Source organism: Scyliorhinus torazame, chromosome 5, assembly GCF_047496885.1.
Source record: "Scyliorhinus torazame isolate Kashiwa2021f chromosome 5, sScyTor2.1, whole genome shotgun sequence".
Classification (NCBI taxonomy): Eukaryota; Metazoa; Chordata; class Chondrichthyes; order Carcharhiniformes; family Scyliorhinidae; genus Scyliorhinus; species Scyliorhinus torazame.
Genome location: NC_092711.1, coordinates 117523576 through 117535021, shown reverse-complemented (window position 1 = coordinate 117535021; position 11446 = coordinate 117523576). Strand labels below are relative to the sequence as shown.

The following is an 11446-nucleotide window of genomic DNA, read 5'->3' as shown; positions in this document are numbered from 1 at the left end:
ATCTTCTTAAAAATTATTCATTCATGGGAGGTGGGGGTCACTGGCTGGGCAGCATTTACTGCTCATTCCAATTGCCCTTGAACTGCGTGTCTTGTGAGGCTATTTCAGAGGGCACTTACAAATCAACTACAACATTGCTGTGGATCTGGAGTCACGTGTAGGCCAGGCCACCTAAGGAGAGCAGATTTCTTGAAGGACATTAGTGAACCAGATGAGTTTTCACAACAATCAAGAGTGTTATCATTAGACTTCTAATTCGAGACTTTTATTCAATCTCAGCATCTGTCATAGGCAGATTCGATCCCAGATTCCCAGAGCATTAACCTGGGTCTCTGGATTACCATTACTCCAATGTCCAGCCCGCGTAATCTTGGCAGAATATGGTGTCTCATGTTGTGTTCTGCGATCTTGTCTTGCAATGATTCTACAGAACTGCTGGTGAATTAGTCAGAACGATGATTTATTAATGTACACGTGGTAACGATCAGAATGCTATACAGACTTAAGTTATCACAGAATTACATTAGAACTCTTGGAACTACCCTTATGTGCGACTGGTCTCGTGTATGCATGACAACCTTCTGCTGGTAGCCGGAACCTGACTGCTGCCTGACGCCAACTACTGGTGGGAGGTCACACAGCTGAGTACATGTAATATTATATACAGGCTTATCACCACATCTCGTAACTTCTCAAAATTATCGAGTAATTTACTTTTTCAAACAAATTCTGATAGCTCTGCAGTTTCTGGAAACATTTTGGTTGATCGTGTTATTTTTAAAAATCAAGATCTAGTTTTTGCAATATAATTACCTAATACACCAATTCACTAATCATAATCAATGTTCACTACTGAATAAACTTCAATTTTATTATTTTTTTTTGCGATGAAATCAATACATAGTTAATATAGAAAAGGTACAGGAGGTGAAATTGCTGCAGAAAGGCACATGTTAGAGGTATAAAAGGGCTTCCTTGACCTTATTACTAAGGCCAGTGAATACACTATGAAAATAACAATTTACGGGCAGCAAAGCTGCGCAATGGTTAGCACTGCTGCCTCATGGCGCAGATGTTCTAGGTTCGATCCCGACCCTGGGTCACTGCCGTGTGGAGTTTGCACATTCTTCCCGTGGTTTTGTTGGTTTCACCCCCACAACCCAAAGATGTGCAGGGTAGGTGGATTGGCCACGCTAAATTGTTCCTTAATGCGAAAAAATGAATTGGGTACTCTAAATTTTTTTAAATAATGAAAATAACAATTTTAAATCTAAATGTGATTACACATGCATACTTAGTTTCCTACATTACAACAGTGAATATGTTTCAAAAGTACTCCATTGGCTTTTTTACATAGAATTTACAGTGCAGAAGGAGGCTTTAAAACACTTTAGGAGGTCCAGTGGTAGTGAGAGGTTTTATAGAAATATACATTTGTTCTAATTGTCCGCAAACGAGGATATATTACACTCGGTGTCCTCACCAATTTATTGATAAAGGTTGAATCTTAATTTTGTGCAATAACCACGTCATTGACACCATTTTGAATACTCTGTGAACCTCCAGATACACCATATGCACAATTATTTGTTGTAAAACACAGCGAGCTGTTGTGATTTGGAATGCACTGTCTATAAACGGTGCCAGAATCTCATTGGACTGTAACTTCCAAAAGGGAATTTGATACATTCTGAAAAAGAAAACAAAATAGTCGAACTCTGGGATTAAATGGGTCACTGTACAAAGAGCTGGCACGGGAAAAATGGGCCAAATAGACGCCTCTGTGCTCTAGCAGCCTTGTGTGCATGTAAAGGGATTGGTAACAACCTGGAACTGACTGCCTATGAGGGAGGAGATGCAGAGATGATGGAAGGATTTCAATAGGAAATTGGACAAGCACTGAGAGAAATAAACCCACAGGGATTCGGGGATAGAACGGGGCAATGGACAGACTGGCTTCCTCCACAGGGAGCCGACACGGTCCCAAAGGGCTGAATGGCCCCATTCCCCACCCTCCAGATGATGTGATCTCAGGAGAGAAATTCAGCTGCTCCAGTCACTCCAACTAACTGGAGTCCCTCATCTCTGGTGCCATTCTCATAAATGACCTCTACACCCTCTCTAAGAACTTCACATCCTTCCTAAAGTGTGGAACCCATATATAGGGTTCCATTCCAGAGGGATAGAATTGAAAAGTACGGAGGAAATGTTCAACTTGTTTAAAATGATGGTTCGACTACACTGGGAGCACTGTCAACATTGACGATCTCCATTTCATAAAAGGAAATAGAGGCACTGGAAAAGGTGCAACAAAGATTCATATTATACAGAACTGAGAGCATTTAACACTAAGGAATGTCTGTGGCTGCTTTTTTCTGGAAAAGAGAAGGCTGATGGAAGTCTTTCAGATTATGAAGTGATTCAATAATCCAATAGGAATTTCAATCGACACCTCTTTACCCAGCGAGTGGTGAGAATGAGGAACTCACGACCACAGCGAGTGGTTGAGATAAACAGCATGAATCCATTGAATTTTTGTATACAAAATTATGAGGGGCATAGACAGAGTGGATAGTCAGAGGCTTTTCCCCAGGGTAGAGGGGTCAATTACTAGGGGGCATAGGTTTAAGGTGAGAGGGGCAAAGTTTAGAGTAGATGTACGAGGCAAGTTTTTTACGCAGAGGGTAGTGGGTGCCTGGAACTCACTACCGGAGGAGGTAGTGGAAGCAGGGACGATAGGGACATTTAAGGGGCATCTTGACAAATATATGAATAGGATGGGAATAGAAGGATACGGACCCAGGAAGTGTAGAAGATTGTAGTTTAGTCGGGCAGTATGGTCGGCACGGGCTTGGAGGGCCGAAGGGCCTGTTCCTGTGCTGTACATTTCTTTGTTCTTTGTTGTTCTTTGAATGTGAAGCTAGATACATACATGAGGGAGAAAGGAATAGAAGGATATGTTGATGCGGGGGGGGGGGGGGGGGGGGGGGGGGGAGGAGATATAGAGGGGTGGGTGGAGGATCATGTGGAGCACAAATACTGACACGGACCATGGCTAACCTCAGCCGGTATGGGAATTTAACCTGTGCCGTTGGTGTGGCTCAGCACGAACCAGCCATCCAGCCAACTGAGCTAACCGATCCCAGTGTAAATCTGTAATAATTACATAAATATTAGTGATTGCCTGTCTCCCTCCATACTATTTAATGTAGTTTTCCAGTGCACCTCGGATAACTTGCCCCTCATACCCTAATAATTTTCTTCTGTGAGAAGCACCAAGATAAATTAAACAAAAGAACCAGGTAACCACCACAGCCCATCTTCATGGCAATGTGGCATGATTTTGGGGGTTTCCAAACAGAAATGGTAATGAAACATCTTCTAACCTCCAAACACCTTTTCACTCTTTGGTCCTTGTGAAATGTGAAACCAGATATTCGCAAGAAGGCTCAGAGAGAATCAGACCATTGGAGACGAAGCCATGAGACCAGCCAGTCCAGCAGAAATAAACTCTCTGACCATCCCCATTGACCAACAGAATTAAGAAATGCAGTCCTGGATGTAATTGAGAACAGAAACAATAACAGCAGAATCCAATCCCTGTAATCAGTCGTGAACTTGTTGGTGCCTCAGGAAGTGCGATGGATTACAAAATCCCTTCCCACATTGAGAGCAGGTGAACGGCCTCTCCCCAGTATGAACTCCCTGGTGTGACTGCAGGCGGCATTACCGAGTGAATCGCGCAAATAGAGGTAAACATCTTCTGAGTTATGGGGGTGACACCCACGCAGACACTTGGAGAACGTGGCTCCACACGGACAGTGACCTGGGGCCAGGATTGAATAATGGTCCTCAGCTCGGTGAGACTGCAGTGCTAACCACTGCATTACCTAACAATTTAGAGGAGGGAACAAAATGCAATATCTCCAAATTTGCAGATGACACAGGTTGTGTGGGAGGGTGAGCTGTGAGGAGGTTGCAGAGATCCTTCAGTGTGATTTGGACAAATTGAGTGAGTGGGCAAATGAATGGCAGATACAATATAATTTGGAGAAATGCGAGGTTATCCAGTTTGGTAGCAAAACGAGAAGGCAGGCTATTATCTGAATTGTCATAAATTAGGAGAGGGAAATGTGCAACGAGACCTGGATATCCTCGTACACATCACTGAAGGAAAGTATGCAGCGACAGCAAGCGGTAAAGAAGGCAAATGATATGCTAGCCTTCATTGCGAGCGGATTCGAGTACAGGAGCAGGAATATCTTGCTGTCATGAAACAGGGCCTTGGCGAGGCCATACCTGGATGATTGTGTGCAATTTTGGTCTCCTTATCTGAGGAAGGATATTCTTGCTCTCGAGGGAGCGCAGCGAAGGTTTACAAGACTGATTCCTGGGATGGTGGGACTGATGTAGGAGAGATTGAATCAGTTAGGATTGTATTCGCTGGAGTTCAGAAGAATGGGGGATCTCATAGAAACCTACAATATTCCAACAGGACTTGACAGGGTAGATGCAGGAAAGATTTTCCCAATGGTGGGAGTGTACAGAATGAGAGGTCGCAGTCTGAGGATACAGGGTAGACCATTTATTTCATAGATTTCATAAAATTTATAGTACAGAAGGAGGCCATTTGGCCCATCGAGTCTACACCAGCTCTTGGAAAGAGCACCCTACCCAACCCCACACGTCCACCCTATCCCCATAACCCCGTAACCCCACCCAACACTAAGGGCAATTTTGGACACTAAAGGCCAATTTGGGATGGCCAATCCACCTAACCTGCACATCTTTGGACTGTGGGAGGAAACCGGAGCACCCAGAGGAAACCCACGCAGACACGGGGAGGAGATGCAGACTCTGCACAGACAGTGACCCAAGCCGGAATCGAACCTGGGACCCTGGAGCTGTGAAGCAATTGTGCTATCCACAATGCTACCGTGCTGCCCTTTCATGTAGTGCAAACCCTGAAGCGAGCATCTTACCTCTAGACCAACGAGCCGGCATCCTCCTGACCCAGTCCATGGCTTTCTCCCTCATTGTCTGAAACACATGAGCAACTTTTGTATAATGGTGGTGCATACATTTAAGTCTAAATCATTGATATGTACCGGAAACTGTGGAGCCCCACTGGAAACAGACGTCCAGGCATCATTCAGTCCTGAATGTGACTAACAGCAGCAACAACAGCTGAATTCAAACCCTGCTGTTGCCTGTGAACTTGCTGATGTCTGTGCAGGTTGTTTGACTGAGTGAATCTCCTCCCACATACGGAGCAGTTAAACAGCCTCTCCCCAGTACCGCTCCCACATGTGGGCCACGTGGTAGCACAGTGTTTAGCACTGTTGCTTCAAAGCTCCAGGGACCCAGAATTCCTGGCTTGGCTCACTGTCTGTGTGGAGTTTGCATGTTCTCCCCATGTCTGCGTGGGTTTGCTCCGGGTGCTCCAGTTTCCTCCCACAAGTCCAAAAATGTGTAGATTAGGTGGATCGGCCATGGTAAATTGCCCTTCGTGTCCAAAAAGGTGAGGTGGGGTTATGGGTTAGGTTGGTGGTGTGGGCTTAAGTAAGGTGCTCTTTGCAAGGGCCGGTGCACTCGATGGGCCGAATGCCCTCCTTCTGCACTGTAAATTCTATGATTCTGTTTCAGTGTGAACTCGCTGGTGTTTCAGCAGATTCTGTTTACTTTTAAATCTCTTTTCAGTCAGAACATTTAAAAGGATTCTGATCAGTGTGAACAAGTTGGTGTCTAGTCAGGTGGGATGACTGAGTAAATTTCTTGTCACACACGGGTCAAGTGTACGGTTTCTGCCCACTGTGAACTCGCTGGTGTTGCAGAAGCTGGGATGAACATGTGAATCTCTTCCCACACACGGAGCAGGTGAATGGCCTCTCCCCAGTGTGACTGCGTTGGTGTCTCAGTAAATTCATTTTCCTTTTAAAGCTCTTCTCACAGTCAGCACATTTAAAAGGTTTCTGGTCAGTATGAACAAGTTGGTGTCTCAAGAGGTCTGATGACTGAGTGAATCCCATCCCACACACAGAGCAGGTGAATGGCCTCTCTCCAGTGTGAGTGCGTTGGTGTCTCAGTAAATCCTTTTTACTTTTAAAACTCTTCTCACAGTCAGCACATTTAAAAGGTTTCTGGTCAGTATGAACAAGTTGGTGTGTCAGGAGGTGGGATGACCTAGTGAATCCCTTCCCACACACGGAGCAGGTGAATGGCCTCTCCCCAGTGTGAGTGCGTTGGTGTGTCAGTAAAGTTATTTTCCTTTTAAAACTCTTCTCACAGTCAGCACATTCAAAAGGTCTCTGATCAGAATGAACAAGTTGGTGTCTCAGGAGGTATAATGACTGAGTAAATCCCTTCCCACACACGGAGCAGGTGAATGGCTTCTCTCCAGTGTGATGGCGTTGATGTGACAGTAAATCATTTCTGCGTTTAAAGCTCTTTTCACAGTCAGCACATTTAAACGGTCTCTGGTCAGAGTGAATCTGATGGTGAGCCCGGAGGTTTGACGAAGCCTTAAATCCCTTCCCACATTCCAAACAGGTGAATGGCCTCTCCCCAGTGTGAGTGCGTTGATGTAACAGTAAATAATTTCTGCTTTTAAAGCTCTTCTCACAGTCAGCACATTTAAAAGGTCTCTGATCAGTATGAACAAGTTGGTGGCTCAAGAGGTGGGATGACAGAGTGAATCCCTTCCCACACACGGAGCAGGTGAATGGCCTCTCCCCAGTGTGAGTGCGTTGATGTGTCAGTAAATCCTTTCTGCGTTTAAAGCTCTTTCCACAGTCAGCACATTTAAACGGTCTCTGATCAGTATGAACAAGTTGGTGTGTCAGGAGGTATGATGACCGAGTGAATCCCTTCCCACACACGGAGCAGGTAAATGGCCTTTCCCCAGTGTGAATACGTTGATGAGTTTCCAATTCAGACGGGGAATTGCATCCCATCCCACAATCCCCACATTTCCACGGTTTCTCCATGGTTATCGACAAGTTATCAGGTGTAGGTGGGATGCAGATTTGAGGTCACTATCAGATCAGCCGTGATGTTATTAAATGGTGGAACAGGCTCACGGGGCTGAATGTCCTCTTGCTGCTTCTTGATTCCTATGGTGCGAATGTCTTTATGTCTCTCCAACTTGGATCATCAGTTGAAGCCGGAGTGCGGTGTCTCCCTGTTGTAAATGCTGCAATTTAATTTCATGCTGTGTGATTTGTTAAAACTCAGTTCCAGCTAACTGTGGAAAATTACTTAAATGTCTGGTCTTGGTGCTTTTCCAATCACAGTGCTTTTCCAATCACCGTCCAATAGACAAAACAGACAAACATTTCTCCTTCCACGTTGAAAGGCCGGTCCTGATGAATCAATGAATCAGATCTCGACATGATGTTTGCATCTGCAAATATTCTGTAAAAGAAGATTACATTGAAATACTGTGAATATATAAGACACAAGCAGGCCATTTTGTCAGATTCTGCTGCTGTCCATACTCGGCACACATCTCCGACTCTCCCACCTATCAAATCTCAGCCTTTCAGCTGATTTTCGATTCAATTTTCTCTCATGTGCTTGTCCCGTTTCCTTTTGAAGACATCTCAGCACTTTCCTCAACTCCTTTGCATGGTAATGAGTTGCACATTCTGAACCTGTAATAAATAATTTTGTCTGTATTGTCCCCTTGGATTTATTCATAACTATCTTGTATTTATGACTTGTTGTTTATTGATGGTCAACTATTTCACATCACCCCTCTCCATTTAATCTTTCCTGAGAGCTGTAATCTCTCATGTTACAAAAGTCATCACTGTCAATGCAGTATAGAATTTGCAAAGAGACAAACCTTTCTGTTGGGTTCAGTTTGTTATGTGCAAATTCTCCAATTCTAACCCCCTGTAAAAGGAGTTTACAAAAGCCATCACTTTCAGTCCAGGATAGAAATTCTGAACAGGCAATTCTAGTTTCTCTGGAACATTTTTTTCTCTCTTGTTCCCCCAAAGCTGTCAATCCCAGTCCCACACTCTCCCTCCTCCCTTGGCTGAAATCCAAACCCATCTCACCATCTGCACTCCCATTTATTTCCTCCACTCCCAGTTTTCTCCCTCCCTCTCCTCTGCCTGGGTACAGTTCTCCAGCTCCTGTCTGCAGACTGACAATAAAATCAATGGGTCTTATTGAGGATTTGGGGCCTCCAGCGGGTGTTTGTGAATCCTCCCCGCCCACCTGCCAGGGTTTCCTTCCTTGCCAGAGATCAGGGTCCTCATTGATTTGAGTGCAAAGTGTAAGCTCTTATTTCTTGTCCTCCTCCCCCATCCTCTGAACCGTCATCCAGTGTCTGAAGCAGGATGGTGCCCGTTAACCTGGGCCTGTTCCCAGGAGGGAGAAGCTCCACAGCTGCAAACCAGGGAGCTGACAATGATTGTGAACATAAGAACATAAGAACTAGGAGCAGGAGTAGGCCATCTGGCCCCTCAAGCCTGCTCCGCCATTTAATGAGATCATGGCTGATCTTTGTGGACTCAGCTCCACTCTCCGGCCGTACACCATATCCCCGAATCCCTTTATTATATAGAAAGGTATCTATCTTTCTCTTATAAACGTTTAAAGAAGGAGCCTCAACTGCTTCACTAGTCAAGGAATTCCAGAGATTCACAATCCTTTGGGTGAAGATGTTCCTCCTACACTCCGTCCTAAATCTACTTCTCCTTATTTTGAGGCTGTGCCCCCTAGTTCTGCTTTCCCCGACCAGTGGAAACAACCTGCCCGCAACTATCCTATCTATTCCCTTCATAATTTTATATGTTTCAATAAGATCCCCCCGCTTCCTTCGAAACTCCAATGAGTACAGTCCCAGTCTACTCAACCTCTCGTCATAATCTAATCCCCTCAACTCTGGGATCAACCTAGTGAATCTCCTCTGCACTCCCTCCAGTGCCAATATGTCCTTTCTCAGGTAAGGAGACCAAAACTGAACACAATACTCCAGATGCGGCCTCACCAACACCCTATACAATTGCAGCATAACCTCCCTCGTCTTGAACTCCATCCCTCTAGCAACGAAAGACAAAACTCGATTAGCCTTCTTAATCACCTGTTGCACCTGCACACCAACTTTTTGTGACTCGTGCACCAGCACACCCAGGTCCCTCTGCACAGCAGCATGTTTTAACATCTTACCGTTTAAATAATAATCCATTCTGCTGTTATTCCTCCCAAAATGGATAGCCTCACACTTGACATCATTGAATTCCATCTGCCAGACCCTAGCCCATTCACCTAACCTATCCAAATCCTTCTGCAGACTTCCGGTATCCTCTGCCCTTTTTGCTTTATCACTCATCTTAGTGTAGTCTGCAAACTTTGACATATTGCACTTGGTCCCCAACTCCAAATCGTCTATGTAAATTGTGAACTGTGGGCCCAACACTGATCCTTGAGGGACCCCACTAGTTACAGGTTGCCAACCAGAGAAACACCCATTTATCCCCACTCTCTGCTTTCTGTTAGTTAACCAATCCTCTACCCATGCTACCACTTTACCCTCAATGCCATGCATCTTTAGTTTATGCAGCAACCTTTTGTGTGGCACCTTGTCAAAAGCTTTCTGGTAATCCAGATATACCACATCCATTGGCTCCCCGTTATCTACTGCACTGGTAACGTCCTCAAAAAATGTTACCAAATTAGTCAGACACGACCTATCCTTTGTGAACCCATGCTGCGTCTGCACAGCACAGCAAGAAGTCTTACAATATGAAAAAAAAAATGAAAATACCAGGTTAAAGTCCAACAGGTTTGTTTCAAACACTAACTTTCGGAGCACTGCTTCTTCCTCAGGTGAACAGGTTAACCTGGTGTTGTAAGACTTCTTACTGTGCTCTTCCTCAGGTGAATGAAGAGGTATGTTCCAGAAACATACCTCTTAATACCCCTAAATAACTTTAAACTGAGGGGTAATAGATATAGGACAGAGGTCAGAGGTAGGTTCTTTACGCAAAGAGTAGTGAGGCCGTGGAATGCCCTACCTGCTACAGTAGTGAACTCGCCAACATTGAGGGCATTTAAAAGTTTATTGGATAAACATATGGATGATAAAGGTATAGTGTAGGTTAGATGGCTTTTTTTTCGGTGCAACATCGTGGGCCAAAGGGCCTGTACTGCGCTGTATTGTTCTATGTTCTATATATATGGACAAATTCTGTATCTGCATCTTTGAATTTGTCTATATATATATATATATATATGTTTCTGGAACATACCTCTTCATTCACCTGAGGAAGGAGCAGTGCTCCGAAAGCTAGTATTTGAAACAAACCTGTTGGACTTTAACCTGGTGTAAGACTCTGTGCTCACCCCAGTCCAGCGCCGGCATCTCCACATAATGATTGTGAAGGTTTGCTCCAGCTCACAATGCCCGGGAACTGGTTATCGGCGGGTTCGGACCAATAGGAAGAGGGGACGGGGCTGGAAGACCGAACAAGAGCTTCTGGTCCTCCAGCCAATCAGAGTGAATGGGAGGCGGAGCAAATCCGAGGCTCTCTTCGCCCATCCGGGCCTGTCTCAGGGAAAAGCCCGAGCAGCTTTCACCGGTTGGACTGCTGTATCCGAGCTTCGTGTTTGGAGTGTGGGGCCTACACGGAGTGTTTATGAGTTCTCCCGACCCACCCGCCGGCCCCATTCCTCCCGCAGGACTCACCGCCCGGGATTTGACCGTCTGAAGAATTCCAGCCTACCGCCTGAATCCTGAGCTGTGATCGGCACTACGCATGCTCCTCAGTCCACGTGAGCGACTGGGCTCAGCCCCGCCCCTCGTTCACTCCGAATGGTTGGAGGACCAGCTGCAACCACTCGGTCCTCCAGGGCTACCCCTCTCTTTCTATTGGTCCAGAGCTGCCGTCAATCACTCCCAGGGCATTGTGAGCTGGAGCATGCGCAGTGCCGATGCTGCACTCGGACGGGCGGTTTCACTGAAACCCGGTGGAGGTTCCGAACCCCAATAAGAAGTTTCCGAGCCCGGGTTTGCATCGAGCGGGGGGGACAGCTGCGGCCTGCTCCCGGTGACAGGCCTGAGTTAACGGCCGCCGTCTTTATAGAGGCTGCAAACCCGCAGGGGGCAAAACATCAGAGATAGAGTTTGTTGTGAAACCAATGGGATATTGTAAAACAGGAGGTCAGGGTTACAGTCAACAACAACAACTTCTATTTATATAACACCTTTAACATCATAAATCATCCCAGTCAACCTCACAGGAACATTATAAAACAAAGTGAGGCACCCAGACACAAAAGGAGATATTAGGGCAGGTGACCAAAAACTTGGTCAAAGAGTCTGAAAGGAGGTAAGTGAGGTGGAGACGGGGATGTTTAGGGAGGGAATTCAGTGCTTGGGGCCGAGGGAACTGAAAACCATGGCGGAGTAATTGGAATCGGGGGTGTGCAACAG

At 45.7% G+C, this 11446-nt stretch overlaps 1 protein-coding gene across 5 annotated transcripts; it reads right to left on the bottom strand.

The window, feature by feature from the left end:
- Positions 1–443: 443 nt before the first annotated feature.
- On the bottom strand, positions 444–10787 carry LOC140419585 (uncharacterized). 5 transcript variants are annotated; one of them, XR_011945878.1, is made up of 3 exons: positions 10700–10787; positions 3387–7413; positions 444–1690 (listed from the first exon to the last, which is right to left on the bottom strand). XR_011945878.1 is itself a non-coding variant. In XM_072503509.1 (2 exons), the coding sequence occupies exon 2, from the start codon at positions 6984–6986 to the stop codon at positions 5790–5792; it is 1197 nt and encodes a 398-aa protein (XP_072359610.1). In that variant the 5' UTR covers positions 6987–7413; positions 10700–10787; the 3' UTR covers positions 2977–5789. The 5 variants fall into 5 exon arrangements, 2 of the variants coding, with proteins under 2 accessions (XP_072359610.1, XP_072359611.1); XR_011945879.1 differs by having other exon boundaries at positions 444–1204; XR_011945880.1 differs by lacking the exon at positions 444–1690 and having other exon boundaries at positions 2977–3555; positions 4983–7413.
- Positions 10788–11446: the final 659 nt, after the last annotated feature.